The sequence below is a fragment of the Pongo pygmaeus genome, chromosome 16 (genome assembly GCF_028885625.2).
Source record: "Pongo pygmaeus isolate AG05252 chromosome 16, NHGRI_mPonPyg2-v2.0_pri, whole genome shotgun sequence".
Lineage (NCBI taxonomy): Eukaryota > Metazoa > Chordata > Mammalia > Primates > Hominidae > Pongo > Pongo pygmaeus.
Genome location: NC_072389.2, coordinates 26075231 through 26097376, shown reverse-complemented (window position 1 = coordinate 26097376; position 22146 = coordinate 26075231). Strand labels below are relative to the sequence as shown.

General features: G+C 45.9%; 1 protein-coding gene across 3 annotated transcripts; it reads right to left on the bottom strand.

Moving 5' to 3' along the window:
- Nucleotides 1-84: 84 nt before the first annotated feature.
- On the bottom strand, nt 85-13367 carry LOC129014717 (putative golgin subfamily A member 8F). Of its 3 annotated transcripts, XM_054452385.2 has the most exons (20): nt 13222-13367; nt 11406-11525; nt 10760-10819; nt 10491-10571; nt 9597-9635; nt 9290-9337; nt 9117-9201; nt 8912-9021; nt 7794-7880; nt 7580-7687; nt 7297-7411; nt 6651-6907; nt 6280-6384; nt 6031-6141; nt 4889-4964; nt 4365-4456; nt 3698-3795; nt 3515-3615; nt 3270-3425; nt 85-3184 (listed from the first exon to the last, which is right to left on the bottom strand). In XM_054452385.2, the coding sequence occupies exons 1-20, from the start codon at nt 13303-13305 to the stop codon at nt 3000-3002; spliced, it is 2118 nt and encodes a 705-aa protein (XP_054308360.2). In that variant the 5' UTR covers nt 13306-13367; the 3' UTR covers nt 85-2999. The 3 variants fall into 3 exon arrangements, with proteins under 3 accessions (XP_054308360.2, XP_063509266.1, XP_063509267.1); XM_063653196.1 differs by lacking the exon at nt 6031-6141 and having other exon boundaries at nt 6316-6384; XM_063653197.1 differs by lacking the exons at nt 8912-9021; nt 9117-9201; nt 9290-9337; ... (3 more) ...; nt 11406-11525; nt 13222-13367 and adding an exon at nt 8231-8330.
- Nucleotides 13368-22146: the final 8779 nt, after the last annotated feature.

The window sequence follows — 22146 nt, the reverse complement described above, 5'->3', positions numbered from 1 at the left end:
CCAGCATTTGCGCAGTATCAATACCATTAATACTATAGTTTTCAAGACATGCAAAATAAAATTTTAAGGCAAAAACAGCACTTTGCAACAACTTAATAATTTATTACATTACAGTAGCATCACATCAGCAGTAAATAATGCCATGTTAGGCAAAAGTCTTTCAGTATTTCCATTATACATTCTGTTTACAAGAATTTGTAAATTGGAAAAATTCATTCCAAGAAAACTTGGCAAATAAAGCTTTGGACTGGAACTGGCATTTCTTTCTCTACTTTTCCTTCCCACCATTTCTTTCTTTTAAACTACAGTATTCATATTTTAAATGTTTTATTTCAGAACATTAAGAGAGCAGTTACATTTTTTAATAGTTGTACTATTTTAAAATGACTCTTTAAGATAAAGATTTAGAGAAACTATATTATGGATAGGGTTGATTTACATTTTCAAATTTTCTAAAAATCAGCTTTTGTTTAGAGCTGATGTTTGTTCATTTCTGGAAAACCTATCAGATTTAATCCAATACTTTAAAAATGATTATTATATTTGCAATCTTTAAATAGGTGTTTTGATTCTTCCTACAGAAATTCAAATTTATTCAGTTGAACTCACATTTTAAAATTCTATGTTTCTGATGAACTCTAACCTTCCAATGTTGCCTTCAAAGCAAATTGAAAGCTGCCTTATACTGAATGAGGAAGAGCAGAAATTCTCGGCTGAATCAGGTGTCACAAAAGACTGCATACACTTTGAAGAAAGATTTAAGTTATTGGCCTACGATTTCCATTCTTTTCAGCTGTTTCTTAAACGTATGACAAATACCTACACAAAGAGTGCTATTTCAGTTAATATAGTAAATTTATTTTCCAGACTGGCATTTAGCTTAAATGTGCCAATGTGTGATTTAATCCATAGGCACCTGATGAACATGTTATTGTCAGATTGGTTACAGATGCTAAACCCTATCCGAAGGTCATTCTTAGTCATTGATATTTGTCAGGGTAAAAGTGAAGTGATTTCAATGATAAAATTACCTTTGAAATAATTTATCAATGTATTAGATAAACCCAGTTTCAGAATGATAAAGAAAAAAATTAGACCAAATAATGTGGCTAATTAACAGTGGTCCGATTTCTAGCCCAAGGATTTAAAATGGACTTGTCTTTAAACTGAACTCAAAGAATGCAAAAGCGGCAAGTTCAGAAAATAAAAGGCAAGAACAGGACTTTAAGTCCTGTCATGAGGATGCCAAATGCTAAAAATGGAGATGGACTAGTAACTAGAAATCCCCACCCCAGGGAGCACACATACATATCTCCCTACATCCTAATAATGTCATGTGTTTTGGAACACAGACATTAGAACTTCATGAAGTTTGAACTGTTGAGTCTTTCCCAAGCATCATCAAGTTATGATTTAGGCAATGTATGACTGAACTTCATTCATTCATCATGCATAGGCACAATCACATAAATACTGCACAAAATATGTCCCTAACTGAAACTGAGAGGTACAAAAACATATTTCGCTCTTCGTAGTTTGTGAGGAAATATAACTCTGTGATTGTGTAGACACATTTCCTAATACACTGACATTCACAAACAGTAGATTGCACTGCAGTTTGTAAACATTTTAAGTTGCATAAACTTCTCTTTGATTTTCAAAGATAGTATAATACTGTTTACTACAACTGTTTTTTGTTTCAACTAAGTACTCTCACGTATATTAGTTTATAATAATGTTCATTATTAATTTTTAAAGTGTTTTCCACTCAAGGAAAAGAAGTAAATTCCTATGTCAGAGTAACAAAGGTGGTTGAAGAATAGGTATTAGCCAGAGATGTCTAGATGGTAAAATCAGTCTTCAAGCCTCAGAGAAGCTCCATGAACAGGGGAATGCCAGGTGTCACACAGCTTTCCTTCACTCTAATTCATTCTTGACTAGAGCCTGTATGCCTGTTCCAGGGACAGTTGAACTCGTAAAGGATTCTTATGATCTTTACTAAATACATTAAGAAGAATGCCAACCAGCGCCCTTTTGTGTGCTGGGACATGTATTCATGTGATTAAAACAGGTAACATGAACTCTGACTTCAAAATGTATTGTAGATACAAATGCTCTAAGCTAGGAAAGGTTTTCCATATCCACAGTCAATGATGGGAACCTTTCATTCCTCAGAAATAATCCCTTTTTAGGTCATTGAAAAAGAGTACAACTGCTGCAGCTCATGATGCAATATCTTCATGAGCCCAGAACACATACAAATCCTAAGGAAACTACCATAGTACAGCACTAATTCCTGGCACCAGAACAAATGAAACACACTTTATCCTGCACATACCTGCCAGAGCAGGCCACTTTTGTCTTCTGTGAGATTTAAAAAGCTCCCCCAAAAGGTTATTACTCCCATCACCAATACACAGAAAATGGGGGAAAGGCTGTTTCCAGTTCTCAGCCTTTAAACAACTCTAAATGTCAGTACTCATGGTGGCATATTACAAAGTATTCAACAGTGCACACTTGGGGGCAAACCACGTATTGAGCTAATGAAGAGCTCACTGTGATTAAGATTAGATCAAACAATAGCAGAACGTAAGCAAATTTTATCTGAATTCTGTAATGAATATACATGCGGCAATAACATTAAAAACACATGGCAGCCTATTCCAAACCAGCGAGAATAGTTTTGTGCAAATACTGGGTCTTTGTGTGTTTGAACTCCCACCACATAAGGGCAAACTCAATATGCATGCTAATGACCTACAATTATGAAATTGAAAAAGAAAATTGCTAAAGGATACCAGAGTGAACATCAGTGAAAGCCACAGAGTCCAACTCTCTTTTAACTATTTACAAAGAAACTTAAACTATAAATTAGAAACACAAATAATCATGAGTGGCTGTAACATTCAAATGAAGTAAATGAATTGTGTAGGAGATTAACCAATAACTTTGTTTCTTTTTTAAAAATTTCTTGAGCAGCTCTTGGATGACAGTGATATTTATCTCCTTCTTCTTGGCAGCCAAGCCCAGCAAAAGAATGGCACACAGTGGTTCCTGCCCAAGCCTGGGTGCTCCTGGTGGTCCTGCATGATTGGCTGTGCAGTAGGGTTGTCATGGGGAGAACCCACCCTGGCCTCTCCTTGCGCAGACTCCACACTGTCAGTGAAGCTCACCTCACAAAGATCTTTGGAGAGAGGGAGGCGGGGATCTGAGCACAGTGCGAGACCCCCTGCTCCTGCCTGCCCACCTCGCCTGAGGGCTCTACTCACCACCATGCTTGTGGGCAGCTCCAAGCTCCTGGGGGGCTGGGGTTCCTGGACCGGGCTCATGAGCAGGGTTCTGGGCAGCGGCCAGGAATTTGCTGTACCCCTTTTTGTAGTCTCCACCAGCCGCAACGCCATCTCCTGCAGCTCCAGGAGCTTCACCTGGAGGGAGGGGTGCTCAGCTGTCATGCCGATGCCTGCACCCACCCTCACCCCCACCCCCACTCCCACAGAGATGTTGCACACTCTACCTTCATCTCCTCCCTGTCCAGGGCCAGCCTGATGATGTCCTCCTCCAGGTGCCGCATCTTTGGCACTGCCCCCTGGCTCTGTGATAAGGTGATGAACTTTCCTGCCGGGGGACAGGGCTCAGATGCTGGGGCCCCTCCCACAGCCCTGCAGCTCCCCGTGCCATGCCGTGGCCTCCCACTCACAGATGACATCTGTCTCTGCAGTACTGGATGAATCCACGTTCTTCCTCCACCAGCTCACTCAGGTCTGCCTTCTCCTCCAGGTGGTCCATAAAGCCGCTCTGGAGCCAAAATAATGGGGTCACATCTCGGCAGCGACCTGCCCTCAGGTGGCATTTTCAAATCATGGAGAAGCTGGAGGTGAGTCCTGGCATGGGCCAGCTTCTGCATGACTTCCTGCAGGGCCTACTGGGTCTCCCCACTCACAGACTCGCCCCCAGTCTGTGGGGGCTGGGACCACTGCCTCTGGCTCCTTCTGGGCCGAGGCCACTTGGTGAGCCAGGCTCTGGCAGCACACCCTCTGTTCTTTCACCTGCTCTCATAGCCATGCCTGCCTCTCCTGGGCACTGGCTCCAGCAGACTTGAAAAATGCCACCTGAGGGTAAGATGTGAGCATTCTTGCAGGGGCATACACAGAACAAATGGGACAGACAGGTGGAGCACAGCCCCTTCCCTTGGGGCCTCAGAGAGTGAACGTGTTGGTCACAGGTGAAATGGTGTCTGACCACTGGCTCCCGGAAGGGGTGAGGGTCCAGAGAAATCAGAAGGCAGGGAAACTAAGAGCATAAAGGGGTCTTGGAGGGACCACAGAGGAAGGTGGCAAAATGGGTTCAGGTGGAGTCAGGCTCACCATGGCCTCCCTGCTCTCCAGGTCCTGTGGGATGCTCGGAATGGGCTGAGGTGCCTCTTCCTCCTCACTGTCCAGATGTCCTCCTCCATCTCCTGAGGGAGTTGGCCAGAGTGGTCCTCAGAAAACCCAACAAGGGAGGTATGGTGGGCCCACCTCTGCCTCCACCCTCACTGTGTAACCCTGAGCCAGGCCCTCCCCAGGGAGGAATGAGCTGCTGTTCTTTATTTTTACTTTTAAGAACAAAGATCTTGCTATACTGCCCAGGCACATTCCCACTACTGGTCTGTGCGGGAGTTCTGACCTGCTCCCTTTCTGACCTCAGCCAGTTCAGCCATCCTTAGGCGACTTGGTGGCCCCCCCGCTCCCAGGAGGTCACCATATTGATGCTGAACTTAGTGCAGGCACCCGGTCGGTATAATGAGCAGCTGTTCTAAAGGTCTCTTCCAACTCCTCAATCCTATGCTGCTAACAGTCCCCCCTTCCTCCTGGGGCTCTCTCCTCTTCCTCTGAGCAGTCTCCCGTACCTTCCCCAGGGAGAGCCATGAGGCTCAGCTGGGTTGTTAGCTTCTGGTTCTGCTGGCTGGTAGCTTCCAGACGCTCCTAAGGGGCCAGGAAAGAGTGAGAGGGGACGGAGTTTGCCAGGTCGTCCCCCTCAAGGCCCTGTCCTCCGCAGCTCCCTCCCCTGGGTCTCCTGCAACTTTTGGCGGGTCATCTCGGCCACCACTGTGCCCCAAGCTTCCTGCCGCTGCAGCTGGTTGATTAGCTGGGTCTGCCGCAGTCACTGTCTGTGCAGCGCCTCCTTCTCAGAGGTCAGCTGCTGATAGACGGCCACCTGCTGCTGATAGGCGGCCATGTACTGCTGCAGGTGACCCAGGTAATGGTCTGGCTGCCACTGCAGACTCTGAGCCTCTTGGCTCTTTAGCTCCCAGGAAGACCCTGGGCATGAGGGCACGTGGTGGCTGGCTTCTAGATTCTGGGCCCATTAATAGGGTAGTGAGGGGACTGTGGGGCTCTGTCACCTGCCCAGGCCCCTGGCCCCTTACTTCAGGCCTAAGTGACTGCCTTGCTTTCCTAGAACCCCATGCCTCCTTCCCCAGCCTCAAATCTCATACCCTCTTCTCACCATTTCAACTGTAGACCACAGACTGGTAGAAAAGTAGTGGGAGCCAACCACCATCTGCTAAGTGTGCTACAGGCCTAATGCTTTCCACGTATTATCTCATTTAATCCTCAGCACCTCTGTAAGGAAAATGCTAACTTCCTTTTGAAGTTAAAGAAACAGAGACTTAGAGATGTGAAGTATTTGAATGGTGACCAGTGGAACTGAGGCTGGAATCCAGTTTTAATCTAAGGAGACTTTTTGTTTTGTTTTGAGACAGAGTGTCACTCTGTGGCCCAGGCTGGAGTACAGTGGTGCAATCTCAGCTCACTGCAACCTCCGCCTCCTGGGCTCAAGCAATTCTCATGCCTCAGCCTCCTGAGTAGGTGGGATTACAGGCATGCGCCACCATGCCCCACTAATTTTTCTTTTTTTTTTTTTTTTTTTAATTTTAGTAGAGATGAGGTTTTACCACGTTGGCCAGGCTGATGTCAAACCCCCAACCTCAAGTGATTCCTCTGCCTCAGCCTCCCAAAGTGCTGGCACTATAGGCATGAGCCACCGCACCTGGCATAAGGAGCCTGTTATACCACTCTGTCTTCCCCTGTGATTGGGGGGCTCCATGCCTCTAGCTGGGATGATGATGTCCAGACCTGGGAGGAGCCCAGGGCTAACCACCTGTAAAAGTCAGAGGGCAGGAAGCAAGAAACAGACACAGGACTGCCCTGGAGGGTGCTGGGGTCACCTGCCCCCAGGCTGGAGCTGCCTCTGGCCTGGCACCTCCCCTCCCCAGAGGCTGCTGCCTGCCTCCCAGACCTTCTTGGATGAGGTGGAGGTTACCGTCTCCTTCACCTTGCCTAGCTTCTCCTGCACCTCCTTTACTTGCTGCTCCAACTGTAGTACACTCTTTTTCTCCTTGTTCTGGATAAAGAGAAGCAATCAGCCACCACCCACTGCAGCTGGAGACCCCAGAACTTGGTGTCTGCCTCCCATGGCACCGGGAAGGGTGGAGGCAGGTTAGAAAAATCATCCCCTCTCTCCCACAGCCACCAGAGCAGTGCTCTTGCTCACAGGTGCCTTTAGAATTAACATTTCATGTGAGGGCTACACTGCCCCATTTTACAGGTGGGGAAACAAATGCCTGGAGGGCTAGGGAGGAAGACAGGTCCCCAGCTGGGGCAATGCACCAGCTCCTTGAAGCTGCTCTGTGGCTCAGCCAGCTGCTGAAGCCTCTCCTCCTGCTCCCGAAGCTTCTCCTCCTGCTCCTGAAGCTTCTCCTCCTGATCCCGAAACCTCTCCTTTTGCCCCTCATTCAGGAGACTTATGCACTGATTGTTCTCCACCTGGGCCTGGAGTTCTCCTGCCACTCTCTCTAGTTCCTTCCTCAGGTGCTGCAGCTCCACCTCAGAGGGCACTGCTGGGGGCTCTGGGGGCAGGGGTTCAGCTGAGAAAGGAAGCAGACAATAAGGGCCTCTGGATTCTCAAAAAAATAAATAAATAAATAAATAAAGGAAAAACCCTCCTCTTGGTCCACAGATCCTCTCAGGCTCCCCAAACTTGGCCTCGCTGCTAATGATTCCTCGCACCCTGATGGTAGCCAATTTTCCAAACCACTTTCAGATGGAGAGCACTGTGGGTGGCTGGCAATGGGCCCTCTTTGCTGATGGGGACACTGAGGCTCATTGAGATGACAAGGCTTGCCGTCTCCTGGCACAGACCTCTTTCCCTCTGCCTCAAAGCCCTTCCATCCACCCACCTCCCTGGGGCATTCGAAGCCACCCTCACAGCCCTCTGATGCCAGTCCTTCTCCCAGGTCACGCCAGCCCATCGTACCCATATGGTTTTTGAGTTTGGACAAGCTCCTCTCCAGCTTCTCTACCCGATGCTTATCATGCTTCTTCTCCTTCTTCAATGTGCAAACTTGCCCAAAACACAGGGGGAAAGGGCCCTAGAGAGAGGGGCTGGAGGCTGGACAGGCTACCATCTGCCTCTCTGCCTCCACCTCCACAAAGCCCAGACCCAGGACCACCTCTGGCTGTACTATTCCCATTTTACAGATGCCCAGAAAGATCCAGTGACCTATCTAAGGTGGGGGTGCTGAAGGGTCAGATCTCACCTCCTGTGACATTTTTCTCATCCTCTGCTGCCACCGGGCCCTCTCTCCTTTTATATGTTGAGCATATTCATCCCTTTCTAGCTGGACTTGTTTAAGCAACTCCTTCAACTGCAAGAATGGGCACAGAAGTTAGGAAGGGCTGTCACTGGTCCTCACCTGCACCTGGCCACCTGGGGTCATCTTCCTTCTACATCCCTCCCTCTGAAAACCTCACCTGTGTCAGCTGCACTTTCAGCGGTGCCTGCTCCCGGATGGACTGCTCTAACTTCCACTCCATATGTGCTTTACTGCGGCTGGAGAACTGGATGGTGAAGAGTGAGAAGTTTCAATCTGGGGAGCCTGGACCATTCCACACTGTACCCCTGAAAAGGGCCAGGGCTAGGCCCAATATACAACTCACTCAGTAAAGATCAAGGCATTTCCAAGCCTGTGGTTTGGTTTTTGAAGAACTCAGTAAAGTTGGAAGGGACAGGGAAAGAGATCGAATTTATAGCTGGCTAACAGAGGCCCAGAGACATCAGATAATATTGCTATTGTTATTACTGTTATTATTACCACTGTTTGAAACTTTATGGAGAGCTTCACCAGGTACCATGCTAACAATCCCATTCAATCCTGGCAACCACCATAGGAGACAGTTACTATGATTACCTCTATTGTGTAGATGAAAAAACATGGAGTATTTGAGGTTAAGTTCTTGCCTAAGATCACTTAGGCAGAGCCGGGATTTAAACACTCAGTTCTATCCAATTCTCCAAGCCCATTTTTCTTGCTGGGGGTGGGGGCACAGATAGGAAGGGGAAAATTAATCTTTTGTTCACTTTTTGAAAGGATGATACATTCACATAATCCAAAACTCAGAAGGTACAGAAGGGCAGTATCTCCTAGCCACCCTGTTGCTCTCTCCTGAGTTTTTATGAACCCTTGCAAACATGTTTTATGTATATTATCATAATATGTACACACACACACACACACGTTTTCTCTCTCTACAGAAATGGTAACATACTAAATGTACTCTTCTGTGCCTTCACAGTACAAGTACCCAATACCCCACCTAGGACTTGGCCAAGACCACAGCCAGGTAAGGGCAGGGCAGGCACTTGGCCTCCAAGCTCTGTGTCCAGTGCTCACTCCCCAGAGTGCCCCCCAGCTCACCCACAGCAGATGACTCAGCCCCAGGCTGCCGCTAACAACCATACAAAAAAGCAGTGAGAAATGGCCATGCTGCCTTCTGGGCAGGACACTCCATCCTGCAGCAGGGACTTTTAGGCTGACTCCTCCATCTGTGAAGCCGGGCTCCCAGGGGATGGGGCAGGTGGTTGGACTCACCCTGTCCACCTTCTTCTTCTGTGTGGTGGTGACAGCAGAGAGAGCCCGCTCTAACTCTCCTTTACGCTGCAATGAATGTTGCAGGTGGATGGCCAGATCCTTGGACTCTCCTGTAATAAGAGAGTTGAGATGGGGCCCAAAGGACTCCCCCTGAAGACCTGTCAAAGTCCCAGGTTGAAGGATGACAGGGTGCCCAGATTCCCACCTTCAAAGTATCTGAGAGAATGTTTCATGTGGTACAGGTCCGTATTTAGTTTCCCTTTCTGTATGTCCAATCTCTGGATTTGAAACTTTGGGAGAAAAGCCAAGCAAGTGCTGAAAGAGAGGGAAAGAAACATTCTCCAGAGGACAGGAGGAAACTTCACACCCTCCACTCACCTCTAGCTCCCTTTCGGCTTTCTGTTTCTCATTGTTTGCTTTCTTTTCCTGTAGGAAGAGGAAGACAGAGCTCTTACCAGGCAGAAGCAGAGATGGCACAGCAAGAGACATGTCCCCAGAATGCCACCACTGCCCCAGGACAGGCCCACCCATGAGACCAGGTTATCAGGGACCCTGTGGGGGTGGGGTGGAATCTGGGGGTGAGCCTTCTTCCCCAGGCTGGGAGTGAGTGAGATGAGATTCGGGGCCTCTACATCTGAGTGTTCCCCAGCAGTCATGTCGCGAGCAAACAAAGAAATCATGTTACTTCTTCCAGCTGATGTTCCACTTGTTTCTTCTGTTGTTTCTGTGGGGAGAGTCACATTAAGGTGATGGAGGGTGGCCTCCTCAACTCTATTCCCCAGACCAGGCAGTGGTAGGCAGGGGCCAGGAATGGATTTTAAAGGCAAAGTTCTCAGACCCAGTGGGAACTTGAACTGGTAAACTCTCCTCAAGCTCCCAAGGACAGAGGATTTGGGTCTTTGTTGGCTTTTGTCCACAGCCACAGAACTCAAGGTCTGAATCTGGAATCTCTTGAGAGGACAGTAACATAAACCTCTAGAGATGGAGTTTGAGAAAGTCACCCCCTTCTGCTAACTTGTGATTTAGAAAAGTGCGTTCATTCAATAAACATTTACTGAGCACGTACGGGCCAGGTACGGTTCTTCACAGAAGATTTAGGGTGGAAAAGGACAGACAGGAGCCCTTGGCCCTGAGGTTTCCATTCTAGGAGGCCTTTAAATGTCGGACACTCAGAGCTAACAGAGATCTTTGCCACTCACTACCTTCTCTGGAAACAAGAGCCCAAAAAGGAGAGGTGGCTTGTCCAGAATCAAAGAGCAAATTAGGGACTGAGTCATGGGCAGAAATACAGGGCCCCTGACAACCAGTCAGGCTAGCACTTCCCCGAGAGGCAACAAGCCCAGGGCATGTGTAGCAAGGACTTGAACAGGGGTGTCTGGAGAGGAAAGAGTTGGCAAAGAGGGCAGCAAAAAAGAACCATGCTGCATGCTCTGGGGTCCCTCCAGGTGAGGCCTGGGCACCCCAGCTCCCTATTTGCTCTTGGCACCAGGGGCCCCCATCCCCTTTCTTCAGGGCCCCAAGGGGAAACTGGAGCCCAGGATTGGCAGCGTGGAATCAGGGGACCCCACTGGACTCTTACCAAAGCTTTGATGGTGTTCTTCAGTTGACTGACTTTTACAGACCTTGAGTCCAGGACTACTGCTAGTTCTTGGCACGGGCTCTGAGGCACATGCAGAGAGGAGGAGGTGGAGGAGGAGTGGGTGGAGAGGTACAGAGAACAATCATTAGGGCTGGGGTGTGTGGTGTATGGGCTGTCTCAGCTGGCAGAGGGGCACCCAGTCCCCGCTGTGGGCAGAGGTTGGAGGGCTGGCCTGCAGGGTCACTGCACCTCTGCCCAGAGCCTCTTACCTCCAGATCCTTCAGGGTAGCAGATGATGTAGGGCCCTCCCCGTGGATATCTGTTGCTGACTACAAGAGATGAGAGTGCACATGGAGATGTTCTGTCCCCCTCAGTATCTAAGCCCTCTGACTTCTTTTCTTCCCCATCAACTGGCACAATTTTCTTTTCTGCCTGTCTTCGACCCTTTGTCCCATAACTCCTTTGTGCCAACTTCTCTCATGGTTCTTATCTCCGCATCATCCCATCCTGGGGCCCTTTCAGTGATTCCTGATGGCAAGTGACTGTTCTCATTGTCCTGGCTTCCCCTTGAGACTGGGGATGAGGAAAATCAAACAGCAATGACCATATCCTGGGTGTCCTGGGTGTTTACAGCAGGTCATGTACTAGGGATTAACATAAAAACAACAATAATAAATCTCACTTAAACTTCACAAATGGAAGTGAAACAATACCATCTCTATTATACAGATGTGAAAAGAGAGGCCCAATGAGGTCAAGCAACTTGCCCTAAATCATATCCCTACCAGACAAAGAGGTAGGATTCAAACCTAGAATTCTTCACTGGTACCCAACAGTCCATCCACAATCTTAACAATTATCCTCTTCTGCCCCTTGGTTCCCCTGTCCCCAGGAACCTGGTCAGCGAAGACTCACATCTCTAGGTGAGTGGCAACCACCAGAAATGGCTGTCTCAGGGATGCTACCATTTGTTTTCCTGTTCCTCTTGGCTCCTGCTGGAACACCAGGGCTGTTTCTCTGCCAATATTCTTTTAACTGTCAGAAAGAAGAGCAGTAATACTCATGAGAACTATCAGCCCCTAAAGCCACATCCTCCTTTACAGTTTTTATAAAATACTTTTATACACCATCTGATTTAATGATACCAACAACTATACAAGGTGTTGTCACAATCATTTAGTGACTCAGAGAGATTGATATCATGGCTAGAAAAAAAAGAAGAAAAGAAAAAGGTGACACAGGAACTCTGAAACTCAGTCTTCTGACTCCAAACTCTGGGGTTTTGCCAAGAATCAGCAGCTGCCAGGGACAAAAACCAGAGGCAGAGGTAGAAAAGTAAACATTAAGTAGGCAGGAACTGTATGCCGTGTTGTTCAGAGTCATACATCCTCACACGTCTGTCAGTGTGAAGAAGCGCACCAGTACCTCTCAAACTTTTATATCAATGTATCCTCCTGGCAGAAGGCAGCCTTTCTGTTAAATCTGGGAATTTATCAGAAAGAGGACAACCCAAGCCTCATTTCAGAGGACGTCTGGTATACTCTTAGAAACCTATGTGACTGTCATCCCTAAGTACATTAATGTTTTTTCTCTTGATCTCAAGAGAATCAAGGGAAACTGATGCTTCAGAAAGATGTCCCACATTTATCCTGTGGCACTCAAAGTACCCCAGGTTTACACAATATGAGGAAGATTCAAGCTGTCAAGTTCAGTTTCCCAAGATCTTTTCCACAGAAGATGAGCAAATCTCACTTCAGAGACCACTGACTGAAGGGCAGTCTGGTCCCAGAACCATGGAGAATTAGAATATGAGGTGGAGAACTCAGAAAAAAATGTTAAAATCTCTCTGGAAAGCAGAAGCCTAGGAGAAAACCAAAACAAACCAAACCCATTCTCCAATTGCCATCCAGAGATGCTGTCAATGTTTTGAGCTCACAGGGGAAGTGTAGGCTTTTCCCACTGTCAATGTCTATGTTAAGGGAGTGAGGCAGCCTGAAACCTCTTGCTCCTAGGTCCCAGTCTCCATTCCCCTTCCAGCTGGAAATTTGTGCTGTGACCAGAGGAACTAGAAATGGGGTGACAATGCTTAGGGGACTGGGTTGTAAGATCAAAGGCCAGTCTTGCAGTAATGACAGTTACTAGGCGGACTGTGACATCACTACATTCCACTCCTCCTGGTGAGGGGGAGGGACCACATCAGCATGATGTCTGAGTCACCGCTCCATGATAGGGGAGGGAAAAACAGAGATGGGACCCAGGTCCTTGGAGACGTGAGTGCACACAGCCCAGGGAGGTCCACCTTGAGACAGCAGGAGGGGAGGGCAGAGTCTGCAGCAGGGAGCCCCAGGAGTCACCAGCCCAAAGTCACCCAGGGATGACTGGTGAGGGTGGGGCCTGGGGCTGTGAGACCCATGTCCTTGGAGATGTGAGCCCAAAGAGCCCAGGGAGGTCAAGCTTGTGGCAGCAGGAGATGAGAGCACAGTAAAGGAGTGGGGAGCCCCAGGATTCACCTGCCCAAAGTCACCCTGGGGTGATTGGTGAGGGTAGAGACTGGGCTGCTTGCTGAAGGAGTGGGGCTGACTGACAAAACTTTGGTGGGGGTAGCCCAGAGGCACCCGGGTGGGGGTCCCAGTCTGGTGTGCCTCAGAAGTGGTATGGACTCTGGCAGCAGTCTTGTCATTGGAGGGGATCTGTAGCTGTGTTGGGGGGCCGTGATCTGGTGGGTTTTTACCTTTTTCTTGGCTGCTGCCAATTTGCTCTGTCGACTTTCTTCTGCCATCGCAGGGTGGGGAAGGAGGCGGGGTTGGGGCCACATCAGCAAAATCCCAGGGAGCACTGATCAACACCTCCAGTCACCTACCAGGTAGCTGTGCGACTGAGCCAGAGGAGGCGTAACCAGGGCTCCAGTAGAATGCAGAATAGGGTGTGGCCTTAATGCTCCAAGCTCATTGGTCAATGAGAAAGATGAAAGGGAAAGGGGGCGTGGCCAGGTATCATGTGTCCAGAGGGACCTGTGGCCCACAAGGAAAGCTGCCCATGCAACCGCTGTCCCCACCCACTCTAAGAGAGGGGAGACGCTGCCCACTCTGGGAGAGGGGCAGGGCTGGCTTTTGCTTTAAAAGCTTTTAAAAAATATATGTGTGTATACTTTATATACATGTATATATGTATGTCATAGTGCTATAACAAAACCCCTGAGACTGGGTAACTTACACAGAGCAGAAGTTTATTTTCTCAGTTCTGGAGGTTGGGAAGAACAAGATCAAGACTCCAGCAGATACAGTGTCTAGTGAGGGCCTAGTCTCTGCTTCCAAGATGATACCTTGAATGCTGCTTCCTCTGGAGCAGGCAAATGCTATGTTCTCATGAGGCAGAAGGGACAGATTTACCACCACCCACAAACCCTTTTATAAGGCACTAATCTCATGCATGAGGGCTCACCCTTATGTCTTAATCACTTCTTAAAGGCCCCACTTCTTAGTACTATCATCTTGGGAATTAAGTTTTAACACATAAATTTTGGGAGACACATTCAGGCTATGGCAATACTCTTCATGAAAGGCCTTGTGTATACTTTGCTAGATATCTTCTCAGGATTTTGTTGCTATTGTGAATAGAATCTCTTTTTATTTTTTTTTGTGACAGAGTCTCACTCCTTTGCCCAGGCTGGAGTGCAGTGGCGCGATCTCAGCTCACTGCAAGCTCTGCCCCTCCAGGTTTAAGCAGCCTGTTACCCAGGCTGGAATGCAGTAGCATAGTCATAGTTCAATACAGCCTCAAACTCCTGGGCCCAAATGATTCTCTAAGCTAATATTTTTAATTTTTTAGAGATGGAGTTTCATTCAAGGATCTCTAAAGGCCAGCGATCCTCCCACCTCAGCTTCTGAAATTGCTGGGATTACAGGTATGATTGAGCCATGGTGCCTGGCCAGACATGGGCTATTGATTCTCGCTGTTACTCTTTTCCCTTTCCTTCTAATCCTTGTATTGGGAAGAAAACAGTATGGAAATTTTATTTCTTCATTTTATTGATATGTAGATCTCTGCTTAGAAGACAATTTTAGTTTTAAATTATAAATGTTTTGTTCATTATTCATAGAAAACTAGATTTGCCATGGGATATTTTTAAGTGTTGCATGAATGAAGGGTCTTCTAGTCAAATAAGTTGAAACACATTAGGTAAAACAAACTTGGACATTGTTGTTTCTGGTCATTTTTAGAGTTCTAAATTATGATTCTACTCAAGAGGATATTGTATGTGGTATTTTCAAACTGACTCATCCTGCGTCAGGTTGTGGTTACGCTTTGGGAGAGGAAGCTATAATCTTATACTGAGACTGTAATGAATGTATTGAAGTAATTTTCATAGCTTTGTCTTTTTGGAGTTACCTGAGACATTATGACACCTTTTTCTAAACAGGTCAACCTGCTTTGCAAACATGATTTCCATGATTTTAACAATGGTGAGGCCAGGCACGGTGGCTCATACCTGTAATTCCTTCCAGCACTTTGGGAAGCCTAGGCAGGCAGATCACTTAAGCCAGGAGTTCAATACCAGCCTGGGCAACATGGCAAAAACCCATCTTTACAAAAAATACAAATATTAGCCAGGCATAGTGGCACACACCTATAGTCTCAGCTGCATAGAGGTTGAGGTGGGAAAATCGCTTCAGCTCAGGAGGTCGAGGCTGCAGTGAATGGTGATCACACCACTGCACTCCAGCCCAGGTGACAGAGCAAGACCCTGTCTCAAAAACAAACAAAACAAAACACACACCAAGGGTGAGAGAGATGTTAGATGTTTTTCTCCTTGTTACAGATGTAAATGCTCAGTTGGAAAGAGGGAAGTATTTAGAATGAAAAACTTTTGATGGAACACACACAAAAATAAGAAGATCAGGTATAACTGTTAAAAAAAAAAAGAGTATGACAGTATACAAGAAAAGGTCTCCCTAATAATGCAGAGTAACAATTTCAGAGCTGGTGCTGGCATTTCAGAGACCTTGAGCTGGGAATCAAAAGATGGGACTTTCAGTCTCAGATGTGCCACTCCTTAGAGGTTTAATATCTACTAAACCCCACGGGCTCCACTTGGTGGTGTTTGCTATTTAAAAAAACAAAAACATGTTGCAATGATCTTCCAGGTGATTCTGACTTGAGTCCCACCCCTGAGTCTGCAGACTTACCCTTCCATTGTTTTGCCCTTCAAGTTTGCGCCCATTAGCAAAGAGAAATTTTCTCTTTGGGATCACTGCTGTGTTGATCTCAGGAATATTTGGCATTGAATTTAACATATTTTTCATATGTGTGTGCAATAGGGAGGCTGAGAAAGTTCTCTTTTTTTTAAGGTGTTCATTTTTGGGGGACAGATAGCAGCCTGCTCCACAATCCACACAGAAGCTGGAAGTAGCCTCTAGAGAATTTCCACATGTTTAGAGAAGATAAATTTAACACATTTGTATCTAATCAACATTTTTTAGCTTACATAGTAGTCTGTACAATTATGGGTACTGAAATGACACCTGGCATATGCTGTATTTAAAAATGTGAGGTTCAATGAGAACACATGGACACAGGAAGGGAAACAACACATAGTGGGGCCTGTCAGGGTGGGTGGGGGAGGAGCATCAGGAAAAATAGCTAATGTGTGCTGTGCTTAACACTGAGGTGATGAGTTGATAGATGGACCAAACCACCATGGCACATATTTCCCTACGTAACAATCCTGCACATGTACCTTAGAACTTAAAACAAAATTTTAAAAATAATAAAAAATAAACATTTGAAATTCAGAACATAAACTGTTGGTTTTATTATTCATATTTTCTTAATTCAGAAATTATTTTCTGAACTAAGGTTTATTAGATAATTTTGATGTAACAATTTTTTGAGAGGAAATTTAAGTTTTACTTTTTAATTAGGGCTCTTTGTTCTTTTCAAGAAAGCCAGAGATAAATAATTTATACATTTAATTAGAAGAGACTGGGCTTGAATTTTTAAAAAGTACTAGAAATCGTAGCCATTATATATGTTATCTTTGAAATGTTTTAAACACTAATTACCTAAATGAGGAGCAAATAAGTTAAACCTCTTGGATTTTAATAAGAGCTAAAATGTATAGTTGTATTTTCTGGTTTTTTAAATTGTTACAGTCTAAATTTATTCTTCCTAATGAAGAAATGTATGTGCCATCAATATCAGGTTCTTTGTGGGTACTCCCAATTCCCCTTGCCTTTTACACACTGAATGTGGGCAACAAGTGTGTGGAAAAGAAATTATGTCGTTTTCTTTCTTTTGAATATCACTATGAATCTAATAGTTCAAAGATTCCTAACATTCTGAATGCCATTATTAGTTGGATTCACAATGGCTTACGAGGTACAGAGTTGCCCAATGTGTCTTGGGGTGAACTATTGAGAGTGGTATGAGGGAAGCTACTGTCAGGTAGCACTGAGTGGGGTAGACCACTTCCAAAGAGGTGATGGGGTAAGAAGCACACATAGTGTGGCATTGTCACTGCAAAGGGAGGTTTGTGCTGCCTCTCCTCCTGTGGCAGGTCTGCTCATAGGGGAGGCTCCAAAGTTTGGCTTTGCTGGGTTTGGCATGTGAGAACTGATGAAATATCTGTATGTAGTATCTTTCAAGGATTTATATTGGTTGGATTTCTGTGTAAATTTGCATATCCCTTTGACTGCTTTATCCCATACAAGGTTTTTATGCTTAACAAAATCTATAACATCTCTGTCACTTTCTTATTTACTATCTGCCTTTCTGGCTTTTTACTTTATCTTTTTATTATTGTTTTTAGTTTAATGAGATTATGGTTAGAGAGAAAGATGGATGCATGATTCCGCTTCTTTGGAATTTCTTGACATTTTCCTTATGGCTCAGTACATATGTACTTGGGGGGGGTGAATTCTGTCACTTTGGAGAGATATGCTTTTTCTGTACATTAGGTCAAGCTTGTTAATTTTCTAGACAGATGTAGATCTTCTATGTCTATGCTGATTGTTTTTTGTCGCTTTTATCAGATACTGAGATATGTGTTTAAATTGCCCTCTCAGGGTTGCAATTTTGTCATATTTTGCTTTCATGTATTTTGAGTGCTAGTTATTAGATACATTAAAATTTTAGATTACCTTCTCCCTGGGTTTATTAGATTTTTTATCATTATATTGTGACCTTAAAAAGTCTCCCATATTCCTTTTTGCCCAAAGCCTATTTTATCTGATAATAATATAGCTTGCAACCCTTCTTTGGGTTAGGTACATATGACATGTGGATCTTTTTTCATTCTCTCTGTCTTTCTGTGACTTTATGTTTTAGATGTCTTTTCATACTGTTTATTTTCTGTTTTTTGTGGGGTTTTTTGTATTTTTTTGTGTTTTTTTTTTGATACAGAGTCTTGCTCTGTTGCCCAGGCTGGAGTGTAATGGTGTATCTCGGCACTGCAACCTCTGTCTCCTGGATTCAAGCAATTCTCGTGCCTCAGCCTCCTGAGTAACCAGGATTAGAGATGTTCACCACCACGCTGGCTAATTTTTGTATTCTTAGCAGAGACGGGGTTCACCATGTTGTTCAGGCTGCTCTTGAATTCCTGACCTTGTGATCCCTCCGCCTGCCTCATCCTCCCAAAGTGCTGGGATTACAAGTATGAGCCACCACGCCTGCCCTAATTCTGTTTTATAGTCATTTTCTCTTAATTATTCAGTCTATTTACATTTATTGTGATTGTTGGCATAGTTTCTTTTATAACTTTCATCATATTTTGTGCTATTTGTTCCATCTGTTTTGTATTTCTTCATGTCTTTTTTGTTTCATTTTTGCTAATTCCTTTTATATTCATGGTTATTCTGCTCTTGAAATACATGTTATGTGAATATATTTGTGAGTTGACAATACTTTATTAGCAATTAAATATACTATTTCTCTTTTTTTGTTTAGAACTTGCTCAAATGTTACATAACCTCAATATCCTTAGTATCTAAATTAAACTGACTTTCTGAACAATCATCATTTTAAGGCAGTTACCATGATCTACTAAAAATAAAAAAAAATTAGCCAGGTGTGGTGGCGGGTGCCTGTAATCCCAGCTACTCAGGAGGCTGAGGCAGGAGAATCCCTTGAACCTGGGAGGCAGAGGTTGCAGTGAGCCGAGATAGCACCACTGCACTCCAGCCTGGGTGACAGAGCGAGACTCCATCTCAAAATAATAATAATAATAATAAAATAATAATAATCATAATATAATTTAAAAAAAGACTGGGTTTAACCATGTTGCCCAGGCCAGTCTGGAACTCCTAAGCTTAAGCGATCCCCCAGGCTTGGCCAGTCCAAAGTTCTGGAATCAAAAGCGTGAGCCACCATGCCAGGCCGATCACGCCTGTCATCCCAGCACTTTGGGAGGCGAAGGTGGGTGGATCACCGGAGGTCAGAAATTTGAGACCACCCTGGCCAACATGATGAAAACCCGTCTCTACTAAAAATACAAAAAAATTAGCCAGGTGTGGTGGCAGGCACCTGTAATCCCAGCTACTCAGGAGGCTGAGGCAGGAGAACCACCAAAACCCGGGAGGCAGAAGTCCCCATGAGCGGAGACCCAGCCACTGCACTCCAGCCTGGGCAACAAGAGGGAACCTCGCCTCAGAAAAAAAAATAATAATAAGAGACCGATTTTCACTATGTTGCCCAGGCAGGTCTGGAACTCTTAGGCTCAAGCAATCCACCACACTCGGCAGTCCAAAATCCTGGGATCACAAGCATGAGATACCATGCCAGGCCGATCGATTCCTTTCTGATTAATAAATTGGGCTGGAGCGGTGGCTCACGCCTGCAGTCCCAGCACCCCAGGAGGCCGTGGAGGGTGGATCACCTGAGGTCGGGAGTTTGAGACCAGCCTGACCAACATGGAGAGACCTGTCTCTACCCCCCCCCAAAAAAAAAAGAGCCAGGCATGGTGGCTCCCGCCTGCAATCCCAGCCACTCGGGAAACTGAGGCAGGAGAACCACCCAAACCCAGAAGCAGAGGCCACAGGGAGCCGAGACCGTGCCACTGCACTCCAGCCCTGCAACAAGAGGGAAAGCACACCTCAAAAAAAAAGAGAGAGAGAGACCGGTTTTCACCATGTTACCCAGGCTGGTCTAGAACTCCTAGGATCAAGGGATCACGCTTGGCCTGTCCAAACTCCGGGGATCAAAAGCATGAGCCACCACTCCAGGCCAATCCCTCCTGTCATCCCAGCACTTTGGGAGGCCGAGGTGGGTTTACTTGAGGTCAGGAGTTCGAGACCAGCCTGGCCAACATGAGGAAAACCCATCTCTACTAAAAATACAAAAAAAAATTAGAGGGGTGTGCTGGCGGGTACCTGTAATCTCAGCTACTCAGGTGGCTGAGGCAGGAGAATCGCTTGAACCTGGGAGGCAGAGGTTGCAGTGAGCAGAGACAGCGCACCACTGCACTCCAGCCTAGGTGACAAAGTGAGACTCCGTCTCAAAAAAATATATATATAGAAAAATAAAAAATGAAATAAAAATAAATTGGGCCGTGTGCGCTGGCTCACGCCTGGGGGCAGATAACCTGAGGTCGGGAGTTTGAGATCAGCTTGACCAACATGGAGAAACCCTGTCTCTACCAAAAACAAATAGACAAACAAAAAATTAGCCGAGCACGGTTGGTCACACCTGCAGTCCCAGCCACTCCGGAGACTGAGGCAGGAAAACCACTAAAACCCTGGAGGCAGAAGTCCCCAACGGCAGGGACCCAGCCACTGCACTCCACCCTGGGCAACAAGAGCTAAACTCTGCCTCAAAAAAAAAAAAAGGGAGAGAGACCGGGTTTCACCATGTTGCCCAGGCAGGTCTGGAACTCCTACGCTCAAGCGATACCCAGCGCTTGGCCATCCAAAGTACTGGGATCACAAGCGTGAGCCACTACACCAGGACGATCTATTCCTTTCTGATTAATAAATTGGGCCGGGAGGGGTGGCTCAAGCCTGCAATCCTAGCACCCTGGGAGGCCTAGGCGGGTGGCTCACCTGAGGTCAGGAGTTTGAGACCAGCCTGACCAACAGGGAGAAACCCCGTCTGTACCAAAATAAAAATACAAAAATACAAAATTAGCCAGGCTTGGTGGCTCATGCCTGCAATCCCAGCCACTCGGAGGCTGATGCAGGAGAATGACCAAAACCCGGGAGGCGGAAGTCGCGGCAAGCAGAGACCCAGCCACTGCACTCCAGCTGGGCAACAAGAGCGAAACTCCGTCTCAAAACAAAACAAAACAAAATGACCAGGTTTCACCATGTTGTCCAGGCCTGTCTGGAACTCCAAGGCACAAGCGATCCGCCCTACTTGGCCATCCAAAGTCCTGGGATCACAAGAGTGAGCCACCAGGCCAGGCAGATCAAAGAGTTGAGCTGCACAAAGAGTTATCTTTTAGCATTTTGTGGAGCAGGGGTAGATCTGTGCAGGGGGAAGCGTATTACAGAAGCGAGAAACAGAGAGTTATTTAATTGAAGCATGAATTATATATTTTTTTTACATTTTTAGGAAAAATATGTTTTGTGACTTGCATTTGTTTGTTTAGTGACCTTGCAGTTGCACAGTTAGGGAATTAGGGTTTTGATAATGCCTGGGAAGGCAGCGATAAGGCTCACTAGCCATAGGAAAACAGGCAGTTTTTTAAAAGGACTGCAGCTCTTTCTCATTCTCAGGGGGAATTGGGTTTTTTAAACATACAGCGGAGTTTTTGCTTACATATTTTTTCAATTCTTTTAATTCCTGTTCCAATCCCAGCACCCAGGGAGGCCGAGGCAGGTGGATCACGAGGTCAGGAGATCGAGACCATCCTGGCTAACATGGTGAAACCCCATCTCTACTAAAAAATACAAAGAAATTAGCCCGGCATGGGGCGGGCGCCTGCAGTCCCAGCTATTCGGGAGGCTGACGCAGGAGAATGGCGTGAACCCAGGAGGTGGAGCTTTCAGTGAGCCGAGATCGTGCCACTGCACTCCAACCTGTGTGGCAGAGCGAGACTCCGTCTTAAAAACAAAACAAAAAATAGGAGCAGGCTGTTGCCTTCTCAGATTTTGTACAGGGTTGAAACATCTGCTCCTCTGATGAAAGAAATATTTAAAGATGCTGTGGAAACTAGGTTAGGCGAAACTTGAAAAGTTTTACCTTTCCTCACTGTTGAATTTGTAAATATATTCCCTGTGCTTTTTTATAAATGCAAAATGTCAGCATAAATGTGGAATAAAAATGGGCTAGTTAGCCTGTTGCTTCAGGTTCTCTAAAATGGAGGAAATAAAATAGAAACCTAAAATGGTGTGTTCAGGGATGAAGTTGTTTGTTTGTTTGTTTGCCTTCAAGCAAAAGGTAAAAAGAACTGCCTTGCTTTTTGTTATTTTTAAGAAATCAAGTCGCCTTTTGTTAATGATTGTTAGAATCAGTAGCTTATAGGCTTTTCCTGGCATTCTTTGCTGGAGTATTCTACAAACCTTTTACAAGACAATATCAATGTTGCTCAGAAGCACTTGGAATTTGGGATTTCTCTATGATGAGAGAAAAGAAAGCTGAAAGGGGCTTTTCTCCTTTGCTCTAGCTTGGACTTTGTCTGTTACCTTTCCAGCTCCTCAGGGTATTTCACAGCTTGAGACTA